General features: G+C 40.3%; 1 protein-coding gene across 3 annotated transcripts in view; it reads right to left on the minus strand.

Moving 5' to 3' along the window:
* The window catches only part of ARHGAP44 (Rho GTPase activating protein 44), a 182,641-nt gene that overhangs the window by 39,110 nt on the left and 118,420 nt on the right, over positions 1-25,111 (minus strand). For all 3 annotated transcript variants that reach the window (XM_087440408.1, XM_087440409.1, XM_087440410.1), the window contains 4 exons: positions 23,659-23,735; positions 16,446-16,563; positions 2,137-2,205; positions 62-143 (listed from right to left, as the gene is read on the minus strand). In XM_087440408.1, the coding sequence (XP_087296534.1) occupies positions 62-143; positions 2,137-2,205; positions 16,446-16,563; positions 23,659-23,735 (346 nt within the window). The remainder of the gene's footprint in view (positions 1-61; positions 144-2,136; positions 2,206-16,445; positions 16,564-23,658; positions 23,736-25,111) is intronic.

Consider the following 25,111-nt stretch of genomic DNA (forward strand, 5'->3'; position numbering starts at 1 on the left):
CTCACCTGGGAAGACAAGCAGGCCCCCCCCAAGACCCCCCACAAGGAAGGTTTGCACTTACCCTGTTGTGCTTTTATCTGAGGCAACACAGCCTGCAAGAGTGTCAACGACTTCCTATGGTATTCAGCTTGCACTTCTATTAGCTGAGAAAACACAAGGGCAGGCGTTACTCTTTGCCAAAGGATGGGCAGCACAGGCTGCTGTGCCATGCGGGCACTCTGCAGGAAGGTGGTGCCTTATTCATGGGGAAGGAGGTGGAGTCCCCTGCTCCCTCCTTAATCCACCTAAAATGATGGGCACGCTTCCTCCTTAGCCCCTGTAGCAAAGGAGTGACCACGAGTGGAAATTTGGGAGACAGGAAAATCATGGAGGAATGGGGGACCACCCCAGAGCTAGAGCCTGCCTTAGAGAGCTTGCCTTCACTGCCACCTTCCCTTAATGAGCACCCTATCCTCAAAGCAAAAGTCAACAAAGAGAAGTACAACAATGGGAAAATATAACTGGAAAACACACTTAGAAATGCATTTGTCTATAAGATAGAGCTAAATGCCATTAGCCTGTATGTATCTTGGTTTCTGCAAAATAAGCTTAATATATAACTGATCAGAAAACATGCGGCTGGATCCACAATCCTCTCCAAGTACCTTGGGCGGTAAAATTGCTTTGGTTATAGTGACATAGTCCAGAGAACAAATTCCTTCAAGATGTTCTATTTTGACGATCCCACTACTACAAAAGCTGCTGGAATGTTGATAAGAGCAGATGAAAACGCATGAACAATGGTCACTTCATTTATTTTCTGAATCTCTCCCCCACCCCCCAAAAGACAATTGGGCATGTATGAGGGAAAGGGAGGGAATCACTGTTTAAAAGCCTGGTGTGGCGGGTAGATACTATTATCCCCAAGTAAAACTAAAGAGGAATTTTTTTTTTTAATCAGAATATAGAAATAAATGGTACACAAATGACAATTAGGGAGTCTAATAAAGCTTGGAACGCCAACAATTTCATTAGTTTTAGAAACCCTAAAATTAAAAATTATCTCCACAAATAAAACCAATGGAATATACTTGAAAAAAATATTACTCTTTTAAGATAAACCTTCCAAGTTTTGGAATGGAAGGAATGCATATCAGCTCTTTTTCAGGGTAGAAGGTACTCATCTGAACTTCTGGACCAGTGATGTTGGGAGACTGCTAATAGCCCACAGCTCTTCTATCATTACTCATCAAAGCATTTTAAACTTTTCAGGATTTCTCCTCCTTTTTCTTCTCTTTACCTTCCTTCATTATCATTCCATCACTTCCCTTACCATAAATAAGAACTTTTAGGTTTGAGTTTTCTTCCCAACTTTAAAAGCAGGTGAGCTTACCTGTATTTTTAACTTGTAGTTTTTCTCTCAAGTTTTTTTTTTTGACTTGCCTTGCATTTACCCTGGTAAAGAGCCAGGGTGCTAATCATTTGGACCAGATAATTCAAGTAAGGATGACTCAGATCCTGTTTCTCTACTCTCTAAATCTGCTCTTATTGATGAGAGACAGGCAGACAGGCCACATCAATCATCGTTTATCTACTTGTCATTGTCTTTGGCAAAAATCTAGATCGAAAACAAATATGTGCTGGGGGCGGGGTTCTCTTCTGATCCTTCTTCCCAAGCTCCTTGTTTAGGACAGACCAGGGTTTCTCAACCTTGGCCCTACTGACATTTTGGGCTGGATAATCCTTTGTTGTGGGGGCTGTCCTGTGCATTGCAGGATGTTTAGCAGCATCCCTGACCTCCATCCGCTAGACACCAGTAGCACCTCCACCCCATGGTAACAGCCAAAAATGTCTCCAGACATGACCAAATGTCCACTGGAAGAAGGGAAAAAATCACCCCGGGTTGAGAACCACTGCCATAGATCAGTGAGTTGCAAGAATCTTCATAAACACAGTTAAGTTTTATTCTTAGGTTTAGGAGAAATCCATACAAGGAGAAATAGAAGGCAGGATTTATTCACAGGTAGAACAAAGTCCCACTCTTGTCCAAGACATGCTCAACCAAGGGGCCCTCAGTTCCATACCCACATTCCTTCCTGTCCACACCACGACTCTGCCGAACAGACTTTAAGCAGTTTCACCTCTCTGGACGCTTACCGTTTGAAAGTAGTTTGCATAGTCAATTTCTTTGGCCACAAAACTGTACATGTCAGCAGAGAGCTGGTCCTGTGGAAAGTAAGATGCACAACCAAGATAAAACATAAAACAATAGAGAGTAGCTAATGCATGAGTCTAGACATGAGAAAAGAAAGAGGCTTAACCACTGTTTAAGCTCATTTTTAATAATACTCGACATAGTATAAACTTTGCCCGTGGACTTTTCCATGTTTCCCAACCACGGCGCGAGAGGATGAGTAAGTGTGAAAAGAACACCTATGCCAGTAGTTCTCCCAAGGATGTGAACACAGGGGCCACGTGGCGAGTTAGGAAAGCTGGCGTGGAGGAGTGACGTGCAAATTACTTCCGTACATCTCTGCCGCTCGAGCCACCATTCTGAAGCAACCTCCAAGTACAACCTGCTCTTGCTCTCCTTGTTCTGCCATTTCTTCTCCTTGATCATCTACTGCTTTTTCTCCTTCATTCTCAGTACTGACTGGTTGGTCACAAGCATAAGGGAAAGAGACAGAAACATGCTAATTTGGGGAAAGTTGGATAGACGGGTGGGCAGGGCAAGGATTGCTGATTCAAACCTTGGCAAAACCTGGACTCATCCAACACCACACACAACCTCACAGTGTGAAAAGTCCTTTGCCGTTCAGCTCTCCACGGGATAGGGGGCAATGACCTAATGCCAGGTCTGAATCTGGAATGTGTTGTCTGAGAAGTTCTCAGTTCCAAAGAAACACCCATAGCAACGTATAATAAAAGTACATTTTGAGCAGGATGTAGACTGTCACTAACCATATTTTTGAGCATGTCACGTCTCTGAATTTGTCTGTGCAAGTCATATGATCTCTAAAGTCCCTCCCTATTCAGTAGCCTCAGGTAGGAGACTTCAGAAGAGATGCTTAGTTGAGGAGAGAAGAGTCTACAATATTCGGGTGGAGGTAAACATGGGACAGCACAAGAAAGCTGATCGAGATGCTCAATGAATTAAAGCAGGTAACTACACGCTTCAGGAAGAGCCTGTTTCATGGAACCTCAAGCATTCTGCACCAACCCCACAACCCTCAGCCCCTCCAGCTGCCAAATAAGCCTCTTCTCAGTAAGAGCACTGGGATGTGAGGAGCAATCTGTTTCCTTCTCCAGTATCCTTGATGGGCAAGCCATTGCCCGGAACATCCTCCAAGAGTTCATGCACACAAGGCAACAGAACCAAGGTGCAGAGTTAAGGGGAAATCTGCTCTCTGGAGAGCTTTAAGCACAGATGAGTCAATGCTACGCTTGGTCCCATTTCAGAGAATGAAGAAAGGGAAAAAATGAATTAACACTGGTTGAGAATACTCTAGGTGCCAGGCACAATGTCACACAGAATTCTCATCTAACTCTTAGGAAAGTGTTGAATTTCCAGTTTCAGATGAGTAGCTCCCAGGAGTTCAAGGATCTTACCTGTCTGTCCTCCACTGTCTCAAAAGTGCTTCAGATGATAGTGGCTTAATAACTATTTGCTGAAAGAACAAATGAAGAAGTGGAGGCTCAGCAGTGGTAACCTTCCCTGAGAATAAAATGGGCTCTACAACCACACCCCTCAACTCCCCTTCACCAGGGCTCCCCTAAAAATGAATGTCTGTAGGGCTGCCGAGTATATCAGAGTTTCAAGAGAAAGTGGTTTTGTCAGGAACCAGCCTCGTCTGCCATTCCTGCAGCAGTGCTGTTCAGGAGACATTCACCACCAGCCTGGCAGTCCTGAGGGAGATATTCAAGTCAAGGAAAAACAAAGGGTCGAACGATAAAAATGGCTCAGCAGATAGAGGAAAGGAAGGGACTCCCCTGGCGGACTAAATGCCGCATCTAATACACTTTCAAGGACTCAGCATTTGAGCTTGGCCAACAGCTGATCTTAGAGAATGCAGACCGCCTATGTGTGCTCAGGAACACGAAAGGATTTCTGAAGGTGCAATGAGATTACTGTCTCGTTAAGTTAACAACATGGATTCCACATAAGCCACAGTGCAAGCAAGAAATACGTGGAAACTATACACCAGATATCTATTTATCTAAATCATTGGCGAATTTTCTTTACAAGGAGAAAAAAACTTTCATCAACAGTCACCAGAGTTTAATGTAATTTTATTATTTTTTTGTTTTTTGAGGAAGATCAGCCCTGAGCTAACAACCATGCTAATCCTCCTCTTTTTTTTTACTAAGGAAGACCGGCTCTGAGCTAACATCTATTGCCAATCCTCCTCCTTTTTTCTCCCCCAAAGCCCCAGTAGATAGTTGTATGTCATAGTTGCACATCCTTCTAGTTGCTGTATGTGGGGCCCGGCCTCAGCATGGCTGGAGAAGCGGTGCGTCAGTGCGCGCCCGGGATCCAAACCCGGGCCGCCAGTAGCAGAGTGTGCCCACTTAACCACTAAGCCACGGGGCCAGCCCCTAATGTAATTTTAAAAATCATTTGTTTTCTGATTTTGCAACTAATTCACACTCAGAAAAATACAAAGTAAATAACCAAATTCACCTGTAACCTTATCACGCTGAGATAACCGCTAAAAATGCTGTGAGGAATGCTCATTTTGTATCTATTTTAATCAGTTGTATGTTTTGTATGATTGCTTGGTTTACAAAAAGCAGGACCAGATTGCTTTGTAGCACATTTACTCCCAGATAAACATGCTTTCTAATGGTCACATGATGTTTAATATGTGGATGGACTGTGTTTCTATTGTTGGACATAGTGTTTCTAATTTATTACTATTATAATAACACTTGAATAAGTATCTGTTTATACAGGTTTGCACTCATCTCTTGATTATTTCATTAGGATAAATTCTGTAGTTAAAATTAATTTTGGTTAAATAAATCCTTATAGTTAAAATTTAAAAATATTAGAAAGATAATACTGAGTTGAGACATTAGGGCTTTTGATAAATACTGCCAAATAACCAGAAAATTCATTTATACTATAAGGAGTAACCCAAAAGTGTTTTGTTTGTTTTCCACAATAACCTCTTAATTGTTTAACTGTTATCAAATTTATTGAGGAAATTTAAATAATATGTTAATATGCATTTTTTTGATGAAGAGGTTAACTTTCTTTTAGATTTATAGTCTATTTGTATCATCCATCATCAATTCCTTGTTGACATCGAGTTTCCATTTTCCTACAGAAGTCTTCATCTATTTCTTATTTATAAGATTTGTAAGAGTTCTTTAGATTGATGAGACCATTGGCTATTGGCTTTATCAAATACTACTAGTATTTTCCCCAATTTGCCATTTGCCTTTTGATACTATTTACAACTTTTTATTTTGGTACTGCACATTTTTTTATAGTTTTTCCATGTAGTAGTATCTATTAAATTTTTCTCTTTATGATTTCTTCCTTTGATAATCTGCTTAGGGCTTCTCAAACAACAATATAAATATCCATAAATATGTTTAGTAGAGAATATAACATTTAAATCGTTTTAATAAATTTGGAATTTATTTTGTTACTAGTATCACTTACAGAATTGTTTTTTCCCAAAGAGCTAACTAAATGTCTCAGAATTGTTCATGAATAGAATAGACTGTCCCTATGGACTGGAAAGGTCACAGATGAAACTTCTCATATACTTACATTTTGGATTTTCTTCTGGCTGGGATGTATTGTTTGTTTTTTACTGATTTATTTTTTTTTAAATACTACCTATATTTTAATTACATAACTCATAAAACATTTTAAGAGATAGTAATTCAAAGCTCCAATAATTTTCCCACATTAACTTTAGAAACCTTTTATCACCCTTTGAAACATTTATTACAATTATATCAACTTACCACAGTTCTAATCAAATTGATTTGGGGATATTCAAATTTTTACAATATTGACTCTTCTCCTCTAGGAACATCTCTCAATTTTATAAAGTCTTTGATTTCTTCAGTCATATTTTATAATTATCCTATATTGCATGATGTTATTGTAGGATTTTAAATATTTCTATTGTTAAAAAAAAGTCCCAAGATACTTATAAACACTGGTCTCTTGAACACTCTTTCTTGGTAGAAAGTAAAACCTTGATTTTTATTGTTGATTTCTGGTTTCCAATCTGGCATGTAAGGAGTTTAGAAGTCACCACTCAGTCCTAACAACATGTAAAAAGCTGAGCAAACTGAAAAACCAACAACTCTCTTTAGATCCATCAGAGAAGTGAGGTCACATGGCAAATCGCTGCCCCCCTAACTGGAGAGACACACAGGTGAATATGAGAATCACAACATACCAGAGCAGAAATCCATGAGCTGAAACCTCCTAGAAACCAGTGCTGAGTAGGAAAACCTGAACTGTAATTGACAAATTGCTGGGGGCTCAGTGTGGGTATGTCTGAGAATTAAAACTCTAAGGGGGGACTGGCCTGGTGGCGTAGTGGTTCAGTTCGTGTGCTCCACTTCGGCAGCCCGGGGTTCAGAGGTTTGGATCCCAGGCTCGGACCTATGCACCATTTATCAAGCCACCCTGTGGCAGGTGGCCCACATATAAAGTAGAGGAAGATGGGCACGGATGTTAGCCCAGGGCCAATCTTCCTCAATAAAAAGAGGAGGACTGGCAACGGATGTTAGCTCAGGGCTAATCTTCTTCACAAAAAAAAAAAAAAAAAAACACACAACTCTAAGGGGAGTCAGGCACGAGGCAGGGGCCACACTTTTGTGAGTTTTACCTCCAGGAGCTCTACCAAGTTCTCACAGTGAATATCAGAGAAAATCCTCTCCTGCTTTCAGCAAGGAGAAGGGAAATGGAACTATTGTGAAATACACTTGAATATTGTATTCCTCTTAACAAAGCCTACCCTCAGGAGAAATTATTTTATCCAAGCATAACCTACAGAGGTTTTATCAGAGCCTTACTGATCTGAGGGAAGGGAAATACTCAGTTCTAGCAGACTCTAGCCTTCCACACATTGGAGAAGGGAAATATCCAACTCCTGCCCTCTAGCCATCCTGTCCCATCCAAAACAAAAAAAAAACCTGAGAAGCTGGGAAAAAAACAAAACAAAAACTGTTAGAAGCATTGGTGAAGTTCATAGTCCAGGGGCCCAGACCTACCTAAAAAGCTGAGACCTAATCATAGGACTACAGAATGCTTCCCCTCCCCAACACCTCACCACTGTATTACTAAAGGCCTGTTTACCACAGTTCCTTTTCCCCAGTACATCATGTTCACCTTTCAACAAAAACTTGCAAGGCATACTGAAAAGCGAAACACAGACTGAAGAAACCAAACAACCATCAGAACCAGAGTCAGGTATGGCAAGAAATGTTAGAATTATCAGACCAGGAATTTTTTCAAAAACTATGATTAATATGCTAAGGGCTTTAACGGAAAAAGCAGACAGCATGCAAGAAAAGACGGATAATATAAGCGGAGAGATAGAAATTCTAAGAATCAAAAACAAATGCTGGAGATCAAAAATACTGCAACATAAATGAAGAATGCCTTTCACGGGCCCATCAGTAAACTGCACATGACTAAGGAAAGAATCTCTCAGTCTGAAGACAGGACAACAAAAAATCCAAAACTGAAACACAAAGAGAAAAAGACTGGAAAAAGGAACAGAATATCCAAGAGTTGTGGGACAACTTCAAAAGGCATAACATATGCATGAGGGGAATACCAGAAGGAAAGAGAGAGAGAAAGGAAGAGACGCAACATTTGAAGCAATAATGACTGAGAATTTCCCCAAATTGATGTGAAACACCAAACCGCCGATCCAGGAAGCTCAAAGAACACCAAGCAGGATAAATGCCAAAAAAAAATCCCAAACAAACAAACAAACAAAAAACCCCACACCTAGGCATATCATATTCCAACTTCAAAAAATCAAAGATGAAAAAACAAGTCTTGAAAGAGGCCACAGAGAAAAAACATCTTACCTATAGAGGGGCCAAGATAAGAATTACATCTGACTTCTCAGAAAGAAGTCAAGCAAGAAGACAGAGGACTGAAGTATTTAGTGTTGAGAGAAAAAACCCACCAACCTAGAATTCTATACCCTGCAAAATTATCCTTCAAAAGTAAAAGAGAACTAAAGACTTTCTCAGACAAGCAAAAATTGAGGGAATTTGTCTCCAATAGACTTGCCTTGCAAGAAATGTTAAAAGTTCTTCAGAGAGAAGGAAAGTGATGTAGGTCAGAAACTTGGATCTACATCAAGAAAGGAAGAGTATCAGAAAAGGAATAAGTGAAGGTAAAATAAAAACTTTCATTTTTCTCACACTTAATTGATCTAACAGATAAGTTTGTTCAAAATAATAGCAACTATGTATGTACGTATGTGTACACACACGCACACATGTGCTATGTACGCCTACATATAAGTGAAATGGATGAAATTAGGAATATTTTGTTACTAAAAGGTACTTATACCACATGTGAAGCAGTATAGTGTTATTCAAAAGTGGACTTGGATTAGTTGTAAACGTATATTGCAAACTCTAGGGCAACCACTAAAAAAGTAAAAAAAGAAGTAGAATTGATATGCTAAGAAAGGAGAGAAAATAGAATCATACAAAATGCTCAAGGAAAACCTCAAAAGGCAGAAAAAATGTAGAAAACAAAAATAGTAATAAAGAAGAAAGACAACAAACAGAGAATAGTAACAAATATGGTAGATATTAATCCAAACTATATCAATAATCACTTAAACATCAATGGTCTAAATATAGCAATGAAAAGACAGAAATTGTCAGAGTGTATCAAAAACCCAGACCTAACTACAGACATACACCACATAACGACGTTTTGGTTAACAACAGACCACATATACAATAATGGTCCCCTGAGATCAGTACCATATAGCCTAGGTGTGTAGTAGACTATACCATCTAGGTTTGTATAAGTACACTCTATGATGTTCGCACAATGACAAAATCACCTAACAATGCATTTCTCAAAATGCATCCCCATCAATAAGCAATGCATGACTGTATATGTTGTCTACAAGAAACTAGTTTAAAAACAAAGATACACATAGATTAAAAGTAAAGGGATGGAGAAAGATACACCATGCTAACACTAATCAAAATGAAGTGGGTGTAGCTGTATCAATTTCACACAGAGCAAACTTCAGAGCAAAGAAAGTGACTAGGGTTAAAGAGGAGCAACACATACTGATAAAGGGGACATTCAACAAGAAAACATAACGATTCTTGATGTGTAATGCACCAAAAACACAGCCTCAAACTAGGTAATGCAAAAGTGATAGAACCGCAAGGAGCAATACATGAGTCTGCTATAATAGTTGGAGACTTTAATACCTCTCCATCAGAAATGGACAGATTTCTACCAGCAGGTAGAAAATCAGTAGGGACATAGTTGAACTCATCAGCATAGTCAATCAACTAGATATAATTGATGTCTATAGACTACTTCATCCAATAACAGCAGAATACACACTCTTTTCAAACTCACGTGAACATCCACCAAGATAGACCACATTCTGGGCCATAAAACACACTTTGACACATTTAAAATAATCAAAATCATATAACGTCTGCTCTCTGACCACAACAGAATTAAACTAGAAATCAATAACAGAAAGATAGCTGGAAAATCCCAAAATACTTGGGGATTAAACAACATACTTCTAAATAACCCAATTAAAAAATGGGCAAAAGACCTGAACAGACATATCATCAAAGAATATACAGGGCTACCTCGTTTTATTGTTCTTTGCTTTATTGTGCTTCATAGATATTGCATTTTTTTATAAGACCCTCCACGAGCAAAAAGATTACAACCTGCTGAAAGCTCAGATGATGGTTAGCATTTTTTAGCAATACAGTATTTTTTAATTATGTACATTGTTTCTTGAGACATAATGCTATTGCACAATTAACAGATTATAGTATAGTGTAAACATAACATTTATATGTGCTGGGAAACCAAAAAATTTGTATGACTCACTTTATTTGGATATTTGCTTTATTGCAGTGGTCTGCAACCACAATATCTCAGAGGTATGCCTGTATACATATCCAAGTAAGCATATGAAAAGATGTTCAACATCATGTCATTAGGGAATTAAAAATTAAAACAACAATGAGATACCATTACATATATGTTAGAATGGCTAAAATTCAAAACACTGACAACACCAAATGCTGACCAGGATGTGGAACAAAGGAACTTTTCATTCATTGCTGGTGGACTACAAAATGGTAGACCCACTTCGGAAGATAGTTTGGCAGTTTCTTACAAAACTAAACATACTCCTACCATAACATCCAGCAATTGTGCTTCTTGGTATTTACCCAAATGAATTGAAAATATACAAACACCTGCACACAGATGTTTATAGCAGCTTTATCCATAAACACCAAAACTTGGAAGCAACCAAGATGTCCTTCAGTAGTGAATGGATAAATAAACTGTGATACATCCAGACAATGGAATATTACTCAGCACTAAAAAGAAATGAGCTATCAAAACATGAAAAGACATGGAGGAACATTAAATGCATATCACTAAGTGAAAGAAGTCAATCCGAAAAGGCTACAAACTGTATGATTCCAACTATATGACATTCTGAAAAATGTGAAACAATGGAGATGGTACAAAGATCAGTGATTGCCAGGGGTTAGGGGAAAGGGAGAGATGATTAGGCACAGAGGATTGTTAGGGCAGTGAAACTATTCTGTTATGGTACTACTATGGTAAATACATTTGCCAAAACCCCTAGAATGTATAACACCAAGAGTGATCCCTAATATAAACTATAGACGTCGGGTGATAATCATGCGCCAGTGTAGGTTCACTGACTGTAACAAATGTATCACTGTGGTGTGGGGATGTTGATAGTGGGGGAAGTGTGCATGGGTTGGGGTAGGGGGCGTATGGGAACTCAAGCTTTTCTCTACATCATTGGTTCAATTTTCTGCAGTATCAATTCTGTCCTTTACTAAAAGCCATTCTATACCTGTATTAATTTCTTTTATTTGAAAAAAATAATTCCAAGTCTCCTTCAGTTCCCTTTCCCTTTTACTTGACAACTTTATCTCACCTTTATCTATTGTTGCCTAAAGTCCATATTCCCTCAATTTTATTTAAGGCACCAAGGTATGTTGTCTCAAATTTATTGTTACCATCAGGACATCTTTTTCAAAAGTGTTCTAAATTTTCAGTATTTTATCACTGTTTTCAACTGTAGGAAAATTATCTATACACTGCCCAGCACGTCAGGGGTAGACTCTTCTGGCAGAAGGGATCCAAATAATGTAATTGTTCCCCAACTACTTCACAGCCTTCCAAAGCAGAGGGTAGTGATGGGTTCTGCCAGGATCTCATTGACAGACTTATCATAACACTAAACTAATTTTCTCACAAGAGGACCTGTGGGTCAAGACTCAATGTTGTTTTTTGGCCTGACATCTAGGTTCATTTAAGTCTGATTGTGAGGAGGACAAAATGGGCTGGACATCTGCCTTCCAGTTGCCATCCTTCCTGGATTCAAGCTTGATTTTCAAAGACCCAAGATTACACATTAGAGAAGAATAAGATGGAAAAGGAGAGACACACATTTAACAAGAGAGAAGCTGAGGCTTAGTGGGAAAGACAGCGACATGGGTGGACTAAGGATAAGAAAATAAGTGATGGGATGTGGGGAGAGGCATCTCAAGCAGAGAAACAAGCAGGAAAGGCACCAGTGGAAACTATCCCCTTCCAGGGAAAACTCTAGCACTGCAGCCAGTCTCCCTATACTTTGAACAAAAACCAAAACAAAATGAAACTGATAACTGCAGTCATCAAGTGGATTAGTTTTCTAGTCACTGTCTTCGCTGTTGTTACTTGACTGTTCATGGGTCCTTCTTCACTGTCTCTCCTGTTATGGAAAAATTACCCACCCTCAGGAAGGAAAGAGAAAGCAGGCAGGTACCAGCTGTGAAGAGTAGGGCTTGTTTCTTTTTGAAATATGGAAGCAAGTCAGAAATAGGACGGGCTCCCAAAGCAACACAGGCAAGGAATGCTGCCCCTGCCCATATGCCTGAGGTCTCGGCAGGTTCTGCCTGATGGAACCCACCGTGACTTGGTTTTCCTGGTGGGCTAGAGCTCTCTGGGTCCTAAAGATCTAGAGAGCTTTGCTTGGTCCTCTCTGTGCCTAAACAAAGAAGAATCAGATGGCCACTTCATTCTCCTTCAGCCCAAAAGCTTTCATTTTGCTGGGTTGCCATAATACAGGAGAGCCTAAAGATTTATCTCGCCTGCTGAGGAAATACACAACTATGAAAATATAAAAGGGAATGATCCATTTAGGGAAACCCAGAAAGGAGAGAGAGGAAGATCATGGTGGATACTTAGAACACCTGGCAACCAACGAAGTAGAAATAAAAGAGTCAGAAGAGAACTTGAACAAAAACATCAGTGCGTGCTCTCAAGAGGGTCAGTTCGGCACACAAATAAAGCCAGCTAGAGCACGATGTGTGGTTTTATTAACTCGATATGATCATCACAAAGTTCATATAATGCAACAGAGGTCATAGACTAGCCAAGATAACCATAAAAGACAGTGGAGGTGTTTTACTGAATATTATAATCGCTATGAAGTCATTAGAATAGAAATTGTATAGTATTATCCCAGGAACAGACAAACAAATTAAAGAACATGGAGCCCAGAAATAAATCTGAGGAATTAGATAAGAGGATTTCACTTCAAGGGGAAGTAGCTTACTTAATAAATGGTGCTGGCATAATTGGCTATGTATCTGAGGGGAATAAAAAAAATAAATCTCTACCTCAAACCATGTATAAAAGTAAGTTTCAGGTATATTAAAACGCACAAAGAAGGTATATAAAATGCATTAAAAACATTAAAAGAAAATTAAAGAAGAATAAATTTTTAACCTTGAGGTGGAGGATGCCTGATGGACTACCTGTGACCTTCTCCCATGCAAAGGAAATACAGGCATATGATTAAGTTTTTAATAATGGCAGACATCAATATAAACAAAGTCAAAAGACAAATGGCAGACTGGAAAAAGTATTGCAGCACAACAGATAGAAGAAAGTTTAAATCCCTGATATACAGAGAATTTACATTAACTGATACTAACAAAACAATATAGATACTGGTCCAATTGCCAACTGAAACAGACAATTGGCCAAACTGGGAATGTCCAATAAATACATGAAGATATACTCATCACTACTAATGTCCAGAGAAATTAAAATTACAATAACATAGAGATAGCTTTTTTCCCTCACCAGACGGGCAAAAATTGAGAAGAGGAACAACATCCATTACAGGGAAAGACGAAGGGAAATGTGCAATTTTGTATATTGATGGTGGGAATGTGAATTGCAATTTCCTTTTAAGAGAAGTAAATTGTCAACATCTATTAAAATCTAAAATGTACACATAGTCTTTGACCTAAAAATATCACTTTTAGGAATCTATCCTAAAGAGAAAAAAATTACCAGCATATAAGAATATACATAGAAGGATGTTGATTGCATCATTTTTGATGACAAAACAAAATAAAACACTCTAGTTTGAATATCCATCACTAGAAAAATAGCTAAATAAATCATGGTATACATATCCCTACTACGGAGTATTATGCACCTTATTAAAACGATTACATTAGAGCTATAGCTACTAACCTGGAGAGATGTCCAGGATGTACTGTTAACTGAGAAAAGCGAATGGTAGATTAATATAAACAACATGACTGTTTCATAAACACACACACAATACGTAACAAGGAAAATGCTATACATGAGTGTGTACTTGTATGATTATGAAGAAAGTGGTGGAAGGCTGTACAACAGGTTCTAACACTGGCTTCCTCGTCCATATAACTTTTATGGCCACTTGGCATGTGACAGAGTGCACTGTTCATAACAAATCTTAATAAATATTGTTGAGGAGGGCAAACTGGTCCCTTCTTTGCAAACAGAGGGACCGGTTGCTGGGCAGGAAGGGGGAGAATTATTGGCGTTTTTCTTGATATATTTTCATATTTTTTCACTGGTTATGGTGAACATGTAATACTTTTATAATCTAGGTAGAGGAATTTAATATATTTTTTGGGAAAAACAGCAAATGTAAGAAGCTAACCAAGAACAAATGGAGCTATTAAACTTTTATTCTGATGTATTTGGATATTCACATTCAGCATCCCCTCTTCACATCACTCTCCTGTGTCTATTGAAGAAGTAATTTTGTAGGAAACAAGATTCTTAACTGAAGAACATAAATCCATGGTAAAAGGGTATAGACTAACAGAGCAAAAGTGAAATCTGCATGAGAGAAGAGTTATACTTCACGAATAGCCCCAGCTCGACATTTGCCATTTTCACAGGAGTTCAAATGACAAACTGGTTTTACTCACAAAGAATCTTAGATCTGAAGCACTGGCCTTACTTTGCTTGGTTCCTAGTACTTCAGGCTAAGAGATGATGAATTCTTTAAAGATTTTTCAATGTTTCTAATTCCAGAAATTCTATCTGACACTGAATGTCACCTGACTGTAAGGTCAAAGCCACCTGCACAGGGTGACTGTAAAAGGATAAGCCAATGGGAAAGCTAACAAGACCAGATAGAGCCACAGAGAACAGAGACGTCGGCATGCAAAGTGGCTATTCTCCTTTAAAACTGCAGGATTAAGACAATAGCTACCCCTCTTAAATAACAAAAAAACAAATAACCCAATTAAAAAATAAGCAAAGGATCTGAACAGACATTTTTCCAAAGAAGATACACAGATGGCCAACAGGCATATGAAAAGATGTTCAACATCACTAATTATTAGGGAAATGCAAATCAAAACCACAATGAGATATCACCTTACACCTGTCAGAATGGAGATAATTAACAAGACAAGAAATAATAAGTGTTGGAGAGGATGTGGAGAAAAGGGAAACCCCTATACTGCTGGTGGGAATGCAAACTGGTGCAGCCTCAATGGAAGACCATATGGAGACTCCTCAAAAAATTAAGAATAGAACTACCATAGGATCCAGCAGTTCCACTTCTGGATATTTATGCAAAGAACAAGAAAACACTAATTCGAAAAGATATTTGCACCCCTATGTTCACTGTAGCACTGTTCACAATAGCCAAGACTTGGAAACAACCTAAATGCCCATCAAAGGATGAACGGATAAAGAAGATGTAGTATGTATACACAATGAGATACTACTTAGCCATAAAAAAAGATGAAGTCTTGCCATTTGCAACAATATGGATGGACCTTGAGGGTATTATGCTAAGTGAAATAAGTCATACAGAGAAAGTCAAATACCCTATGATTTCACTTATAAGTGGAAGATAAAAACAAAAACAACAATAACAAACACACACATAGATACAGAGATTAGACTGGTGGTTACCAGAGGGAAAGTGGGGAGAGAAGAGGGTGAAAGAGGTGATAGGGCACATGTGTACGGTGACAGATGGTAATTAGTCTTTGGGTGGTGATCATGATGTAGTCTACATAGAAATCGAAATATAATGATGTACACCTGAAATTTATTTAATGTTATAAACCAATGTTACCTCAATAAAAAAATTAAATTAAAAAAAAAAAAGACAACAGGTACCCAGAATAGTTCCAGAAACATATTTTTGTTCCTTGGATCTAAACGAAACTGACGTATCTGCATGTATACAGAAGTACATATATGCAGAGTATCGTGAATGGCGTATCACTAATTAAGCCCTGTAAAATGTTTGTGGCGAAAGTAGATGGTAAACATTTGAGTGAGTGCAGCACAGGATATCTGTCATTCCCAAGGCAGAGGTACATTCTTAGAACAAGGTGCTCCTCTCTTAACAAGTGGGTAGTTTTCTTTTCTGTGACTGTCTCCTGGGCTAGCATTTCAACTTCATAGATAAGTGTCTCCCAGAAAACAAATGATTGATAAATGACTCAGGAATATTAAAAGGCAAACAAGACGATAATTAAATATCAACAGTAAGTCAAGGCTCCTCTCTTGTCTAAATTCTCAACTGTTTTGTGTGGCCTAGACTCTATTATTTGGGACTCAGATGACTTACAAAAGCTTCACGCAGAAACCAACGTCATTTCCTCTCTGCCTACCATGCAGAACACAAGAATGACCCACTGCTGTCCCCCTGTCTAGTCACCGTCAAAGTCCCAACTCTCAGGGCTCATCATGGGATCTTTGGAGATGCCAGCAGGCAAGCTTGGGGCATTTAGTTCAAACAGAGGATCACTATGAGGTTTTTAACAGAACTCCAGTGAGCAAAAAGAACTCCCTTAGGGCCCCCAACTGTCCCAGTAGAGAGAAGGAAAGAGGAGGGTACCCTGCAAATCTCCACTCTGTTGGCAGCCTCCTCCATTTCTTCCCTGAGGGCATCAGCTTTGGCACCCGCAGGCTGTAAGCTGCTGGACAAACCCGAAGACTTGGAAGTCTGCTGCCACCTGATGGAAAACAGGAGAAAAAGAGGAGAGGTGTGAGACAGGTAGAGCCCAGGGGACACTGTGGGAACACTGAGGAAATAGCTGGTTACAGATACTACTGAGGAAACCACAGCCCCTCCCTCAAAAGGAGAGGTGATGAACAGGCACCAAGCACTAGACCAGGAGAACGGGGGCTCGAATTTCCACCACAGTTAGTGCCGAGAGCTGCGGCGTGGACACGCCTGCAGACAGAGCAACCATTCCCCAGTCTGTCACCATTTTCCCCACTGTCTTCTGAACACTAAGGTCAAATGGCATGCCCACTGTTTTCTCTGAAGCACAGTCTATGTCATTCCTTTAAATTCCCTGCCTATCCTTTGCGTTTGGAGACATTCACCGACTCGGCTGAAGCCAATCACGTATGCAAGGTGAGAGGATACGTGGGCAAGATTAAAAACAAATCTGAAAGCAAAACTCTCCCCTGGTAACCACAAAACAGCTTCCTATCAACATTGAGATGCCTCATTTATATTTTCTTAACATTTATCTTTGTGCGGAAAATATTGGCCTTCCGAGTGAGCCACTTGGGAAACTTTTATGGGGAAGTACAAATATTTCTGGTTGCTGTGTCATTATCAGTTAATTACCAAAAGCAGGCCCTGAAGAAGGTTCCAATTACAGTAGATGGTAGTAGCTATGGTTCCTTTCCCATTGAGTCGGTAAACTCAAACAGCTTATAGGGCCCAGCAAGTAAGAAAAATAAGTCAAATGCATCATCATCTTAAAAACTAGTCCACTTGATTTTTTACTTCCTATTTGTAACAAGCATATGAGATATAAAACTATTTCTTAGCTCTAAGAAGAACAATGGTGCAATCAGGATGACAAAGGACAGCCAACACCTGGCTGCTGTCTTGGGAAGTCAGGAGAGAGAGCGAGGGGATGGGGACCTGGGATGCAGGGTGCTGCCCTGTCTAGAGGGAGCGGCTGCTCTTCTGCTGGGGCCGATGAGACCCAAGCAGGAGCGTGGGTCGTGGGTTGGCAGATGTTTCAGTTGACAAGCAGAAACTGTCTTCTGATGAAATGTGGCAACAGATTAGTAGTCTCTTTTAAGCACCATGCAGGCCAATAGTGTACAGAGCAAACCAGACAGCTCTGCAGGCTCAATCTGGCTCTTGGACCATCCAAAGTAGAGGCAAAAAGTGCAATGTCACCCTCATTTTGAGAGTCAAGAAACTAATCACCAGGTGTCTTCTCTACACAACTTTTCTTTTCTCTTTGTTACGTGCAGGAAAAACAGAAGAGTGCGAGATTCTACGTTATAAGAAAGGGCAACTGAAGTTCTCTTTGCTATTAGCAAAGAGTAGCTAAATACAGGATTCTCTGCCCCTTAAAAGAGCACCCAGGGGAAAATTACTTTAAGAGGCTTTGGGACACCAAGCTGGCTTGAAGCTCCAGAGATGGACACATGTTCTGGGAAAGATTCCTGATGCCAAGACAAGAAATCAGGGCAAATTAGAAAGAAAATACTCTACTCAAAGATGTTTAAAAATCTAAACTAACAGATAAAGTTTAGTAAGAATTCCTGGGCAATTCTTTCTTATACGGTTTGCCCTACAGACATGATAAACTTAATTAATACCTCCCAGGTTTAACCATTTTAAACAAAGTATTCAAGTGTTGTGGGGATTTTTTTCTCAAATAAAATATGAGATGCCATGGCTATAATTTAGTTCTCAGATAAAAACTATATCTCCATGGTAAATTATGGGATTGAGCTACACCCCCCCGATCTGGTTCCTGTTACCTAAGAAAAAACAACCAACATGTAATGGCAAAAATTAAATAAATAAAGTGACTGCAAACACTAAGCTGATTGTTATGGCTTTGAAGATCTAGATTAGATTGTTTTTAAAAACCCAATTTATACTTTATATATATATAAAATATATACATAAAATATGCCTTTAATATATATATATTAAAATGAAGACATTTTCCCAAGTGACCTCTTTATTTTCTTCCCTAATCCTATTTTTTCCCCAAATTCTGTCCCTTAGTCAATACCCTGGTAGTTTAAAAACATACACCTCCCCCTTCCCTTTATAGGGAATTTTATTTGCAATATATAAGTAATCTATTTTGATATTATAAAATAGTGATGAGATACAGAATAAGATTGTGGAAATCAAATAAAATAGCAAGGAAAATGTGGAAAAATTTGTATTGATAGTAATCTGTTGAAAAAAGAGACATTAATCATGAATTTTGAGCTATGGTGGTCTTCTCAGCTAGCTGTTCTACAAGGAAACTCAAGAACTGTCCTGCTCTGTAAAGAGAAGAAACAGGGATTCTTGTCCAAGAAGAGTTTGAGCTTTGAAATCTGAAGAGCAGAAAGTTCACTTCTTCCCACTAAAGTGGCTGACATGCCACCATCATTCTCTGGGAAAGATGCTATCACTCTATGACCTGGGGGAGATGAAGACAGAATACCAGCTTTAATGAACGCTGGAGGGGAGAAAAGGGCCAAAAATAAAGAGTATGCAATTTCAGGGCCCAGGAGAAGGATCAAGAAGGCAAATGCAAGATCAGATCAGGGCAGTGGGAAGTCCAGAAGAATTTCTGGAAGGCAAACAGGCAAGTTTCTTTAGTGGGACATTTATTATTTCATCTGCCCAGTCTTCTCCTTCCCTCTGTCATCAGCATCCTCCACTGTTTGGGGTCCTGCCCTACTCCTTCTCTAAAGCACGGGCCAAAAGCCAGTTTTGCACGGCCCTCGCAGTGACTGGTCCAGGTGAGGGTCCATGATGCAACCCAAGTCCGTGCCCAGCCTTCATCACCTTGGCCAACAGACAGGCCAAGGAAGTGGGCACATAAGCAAAGTCCAGGCAAGTGGAGCCCCTCCTTCATACTTTCAGAATTGGAACAAAAGGAAGAGGGCTCATACCCAGGAGACATGAGCCCAAAGGACATCCAGTAACCATGAGGACAACGGATCTAGAAAAAGATGCCTATAGATGAGAGAAGCAGAGGTGGGAGATGAGGAACAGCTCCTAATGGCAATGAGACTCTGCTGCTAGTCCCAGAGGCACTCAGAACTGCCACAGCTCCAGAATTCCACTTCTAGTTATCCACTTCTTCCTTAATTCCATGAGCTTCCCAGTATCCTTCCCCCAAACTCTCCTGTTTTACTTATACTAGTTCACTTGCTTCCAAAGAAGGTAGGTCTTAGTCTGCTCAGGCTGCCATAACAAAATACCATAGACTGGGTGGCTTAAACAACAGAAATTTATTTTCTCACCATTCTGGAGGCTGGAAAGTCTAAGATCAAGGTTCCAGCAGGGTTTGGGTTCTGGTGAGTTCTCTCCTCCCGGCTTTCAGACGGTCAGCATCTCGTTCTGTCCTCACATGGCCTTTCCTCTGAGTGTATTTGGGGTCTCTCTCTCTTTCTCTTCTTATAAGGCCACCAATCCTATTAAATTAGGGCCCTACCCTTATGACCTGATTTAACCTTAATTACTTCCTAAAGGCCCTAGCTCCAAATATAGTCACATAGGGGGAGAGTTAGGGCTTCAACATGTGAATTTGGGGTGTGGGGCACAATTCAGACCACAGCAGTAGGACCCAGAAGCAGCTATTATTCAGCAGAAACATCAAGTATCCTGGAACCAGAAGGGTTGACTTTGAGATACACGCCCAGAAAAAAGTTAGGCAGACTTTGGGAAGGTATGGAATTCCTTCTTTAACCACTGCCAAACCAATCCTGCCGCAGAAAAGATGTTTGTTTATCATTCACATTCAATTCACAATCTTTAATTCAGCATGAAGTTTCCTTAAGTTCACCTCCATTATTCTCATCTGTAATCTTTTATTCATCTTCTAAGCTTTAGTCTTCTCTGAGGATATTAAGGTTTATATAATTGGCTTTTGAAGCAGACAAGCCAGATTTACTTGAATAGTGACCTATGTACACATTGGAGTTAGACCTAATTAAACCCTGGATAGATTCGTTAGATTTGACAGTATCCACCAGAGTTGGAAGAATTCAAAGATCCAGTCACGGAACTATTGATAGAGATGTGCTGATAATACATAAAAAGATCCTGCCTTTCCTAAAAGGCAGAGGATCTCTCCACCCAGAAAACACTGTTTAGTCTGGATAGCATAGTTCATCAAAGACAGGACTAAAGAAAGCTTTGGTAATCAGACGGAGGATAGAACCCAACACGTGCAAACTGGAGAAGTAGTGTGGGGTGGAGGTGGGGGCAGTGAGAACCCAGCTATTCCAGAAAAGTAGCTTGATCCTTGCCATTCAGTAGCATAGCATTTGGTCTTACTCTCACTGCTGGATCTTGGGATGCAGTCCTCATGTTGACTAAGAGTGAGGGTTAGGGGAAAAGGCAGGGAGTTGGGGTGGGCTGGCTTCTTCTTGTGGCTTTCAGCAAAGTCCTACAAGACAGATAAACCCAGGCTAGAAATGGCTAGTCTGAGATTAAAGTGGGAAGAAAGAGGACACCTTCACTAAGAGAGCCCCTCTCATCCTGAAGCCCATAACCTAAACTGATGAGGAATTCGTAACTGTGGCCTCGGGCTAGATCTCCATGGTTACTAAAGCAGAGACCTGGAGGGAAGTCAGCATGTTCTTGAGGAGCTATGCTGCCAATAACACCTCCAAAGCAACCCTCAACCCCCAGACTCACAACTAATAGAGTGGGCTGTGACAGACCACCAATATGATAAAGGAGATGAGTCAGGTTTATATGAGGATCATCTAAAAGGATTTTTTTTTTTTTTGTCTGAAACAACAAAGGTTGTAAAGAGTCTAAGAAGAAGTTTATAAGCATAAAAATTTGGATGGGGAGATAGATATTTCCTTACCAAATCCCAATATACAAGGGATGATGAGCTGAAAATATGAAAAAGTTTGTTAAATCATGGATGAGAGGTCCCTCATGACACTTCTCTAAAGTTTCAGAATCTACACACCACTTGGTGTCACCATTCAAAACTTAAAACAAGACTAGACTGACCATGGCTGTCAGCCAGGAGTAACTCTCCTTCTCAGAAGAAGACTAAACAAAAACATGTAAGTGCAGAGGGCAATGACAAGCTCTGATGCTAGCAAATATTTGGCCCTCAGAGCAGAAGCTCTGTGCTGGCAATTCAGGCTTTCCTTACAGAAGCAGAGAAAAGATCTCAGAGTTAAGAACTCAGGTCCTCAGAGAGGGAAATCACTCTGCAAACCCAGGAGCATGGTGTCCACCGTCGTCCTAAAAGTGAGATAATTAGCATTTGTCCAATCATCTTATGTGACTCCCAAAATATGGGACTTGAACACTGGTGTTGTGGGAGGCAATTTTACGTGGTACAAGGATGTAGCAGTAACACCAAACCAGTGCTCCACATGCAATCTGCTCTCCACCCCTCCACGCACACTAAGGAGAGAGCCTCAGATCTGGGTCAGAATAACAACTGTCCAACTACTCCTCCTCCTCTTCCTCCATAACAAAAGGAGACAGGAGTCGGGATCCCAGCCTTCTACAGGCAACAGGATCTAAAAGTTAATAACACTGGCTTTGCTTTCATCCTGTTCACTTTTATGTTTACCTGATATCTGTAGCAAAGGCATTGATTTTCAATTTACGGTAGTGCAATAAAATTTCTTTTTTAAATAGATGCATTTTGAAAAAGTGAGTAACTTTTTATAAGGTGTGTAGGCACAGATGGCAAAAATCATTAAGGTGGACTGAAGTTTGGGAAACATGAAGTTAACTAAAGAAACTTTTGTTTCTCTGCTGATCTAACCTGTTTTATTTCTGGTCTTGGGGAACTGTACTATACTTTTTATTGGTCCAGATGCAGAATTCTAGAGTCCCAACTAGTTATAGTAGCAGCTTCCTTTTATAGTGCTGTGACAAACATGATGTCATGTGACACTCAAAACAGCATCCTTGGGTCAACTCAGAAATGTTGTTACTACCTGTGTACAGGTGAAGAAATTAATATTCTGGGAGGATGACCAAGGTCACAGGTCTAGAAAATAGGTGCTGTGGATCTTGGTACTTCCTCTCTGATTCCTGGCTCAGGACTCTTTAGCCTACATCTCTCAAGGATATTCTGTTTTGTTTGTTTCTTTTTCTGAAGAAAATTAAAACAAGATGCAGAGATTGTTAACATTGACCTACAACAGACCTAAAGCGGAACTAAAATGTTCCTTCCATATTAATATTCATGAGCCTGCATTCTTTGAACTTGCAGACTTACACAAACACACACGTTATTGTAAAAAATAAAAGGGCATATACGCACAATCATGACATTTGACAGTCACAGTTAAGGCCACCCCAGGGCCTCTGGCACACTCTGCTGTGTGGATCTGGGAGATGGGTGCAGGAGAAGAGCAGCACTGTGGGAACTCTACTTCTCTCACAATGGTCTCAGGTTTAGAGAATGGCTACAGAAAGGAGATATCTATACCACTGGCTTAAGGAGAAGGTGAACAGGTCCCTAGAATCCGAAATTCTCCCCTCATGACAGACACGACATATCATCCATCCTGCCTTTTTGGTCTCGGCTCTACTACTCCCCCCTTAGTTCCTTCCACCTCAGACTCACTGGCTTTCCTTCTGTACCTTGGATCCATCAACCTTATTCCCACCACAGGGCCTTTGCATTTGCTGTTCCCACCGCTGTGGACAGTTCTGTACCAGATCTTTGCACGGCTGCCTCCTTCTCATCGTTTATGTCTCAGATGAAGCGTCATCGCAAAAAAGCCTTCTCTGTGCCTAATGCTGTTGCCCCCCCCTTCCTCATCACTCCCTGTCAGAATTACCCTGTGCTATTTTCTTTATATGATTTACGGCCGCCTAAAACCGTCTTGTGTGTCTGTTCACTTGCCTCATATCTATCTCCCAAACCAGACCGCAGCCTCCTCGAGAACAGGACGCCCTATCTCCGGCTCTCTACTCTCACCCCCAGTGCCTGGCACACAGCAGGTGTTAAGAAACACTAGGTGAATGAAAACACTCACACACACCCACACACAAACCTCTCCCCCCAGATATTATCACCATTCCTTCAAAGAAGCAAAAATGAGAGCAAAGAAACCCTACATACCTCGTTCGTGAAGAATCCATGTCCAGCACCAACTTAGCTAAGTGTTTCCTCTGTTTTTGAATATTTGGGATTTCCACCTGTGGTTACAGGAGACAAAAGGCACAGTCGAATTGAAGCTTGAGCTAAATTCTGAAAGAACTATTGACAGCCACCCAAGAAGTTTGCTAGAGGTCTCCCAATCCGTACTTTCAGATGAAATTCTTGATTCCCTTTCCCGAGCTAAACTCTGCTCTTTCTTCACTGGCCATGTGCCAGGCCCACCATCAACCCAGAGCATCTCAGAGGTTCTGTGCCCCACTGCTCACTCAGGCCTATTCTCATCCCTGCTATTACCCCTACCAGCAAAAACAGGGGCTCAGTCACCTCTCTCTCTACTGCATAAGGGCCACAAGTGGGGAGAAAAGCAGTCAGATCCGACACACAGACCTAATTCAAAATGGACAGCAGAAGGATGAAGACCACTGGTCTCAGGAGACCTGAGGCTAAGGGGAATGTAATTAGGATCTATTTTTATAGAAATAAAGTAAGATTTTTTCCAAAGTAAATAATGAATAACCATCGCCACGGCTTTTCTCAGCTATGAAAAGTTCTTCCATAGTGGTTGTATGTGGACGCTCTTTTTATATTTTTATTTCTAAAAATGACTTAACTGAACATTCCAGTGTAGGATTTTGGTTCCAGGCCCAGCAAAAGTGGGGCAGGATGTGAGAATTTAAAAGGAAAATTGGCCGTAAAGTAAACCAAAATCATCTCAGGCTGCGGCTTTTATATAAGGAAAAAATGTGAAGAAGATCCAATGTTCCATGAAGTGCTTTCTATTCACTCTTGTAAGCAGGGTGAGTAATGTACTGAGTGTAACAGCTTCCAATAGGAAGGAGAAGGATAATAGTCCCTGGGCACCCGGTGTCACCACAGAACCAGGGCATCTTGTTCGTACAAGCAAGTCACACACCCAGCTCAGACGTGCCCCTTGGGTTTGCTTCTGGCTTTGGCTCGGACCCCAGACCACATTTATGAAAAGCAGAGGGCCTCCCATGAATGTTCTAGGCTGGAGGATGACCTGTAAGAGGATGGCATCTGAGAAGTCTAGAGCCAGTCTATATCAAAGCACCATATCTAAGATCTTCACCTTAAATACTCTTAGGCACTTAGGTAATTATTTACCCAGACATCTGTCCCAGAAATAGCACCAGGGGATGTGAAGTTTCAGAAAGGAAAGGAAATCAAGCATGGCCTAGGGAAATGCCATCCCATACGGTAGCCTCATGTGGCTATGTCATTTTAAATTCAAATGAACAAAAATTAAACAAAATTAAAAATTTAGCTCCTCAGTCACACTAACCACATTTCAAGAGCTCAGCAGACACAGGTGGCTAGTGGTTACCAAACTGTGCAGATGTCGAAGATTCCATCATTGCAGGCAGTTCTACGGGACAGTGTTGACTAGGTGTTT

The sequence above is a fragment of the Ceratotherium simum genome, chromosome 16 (assembly GCF_057802395.1).
Source record: "Ceratotherium simum simum isolate JZ-2026a chromosome 16, ASM5780239v1, whole genome shotgun sequence".
In the NCBI taxonomy this organism is placed as follows: Eukaryota; Metazoa; Chordata; class Mammalia; order Perissodactyla; family Rhinocerotidae; genus Ceratotherium; species Ceratotherium simum.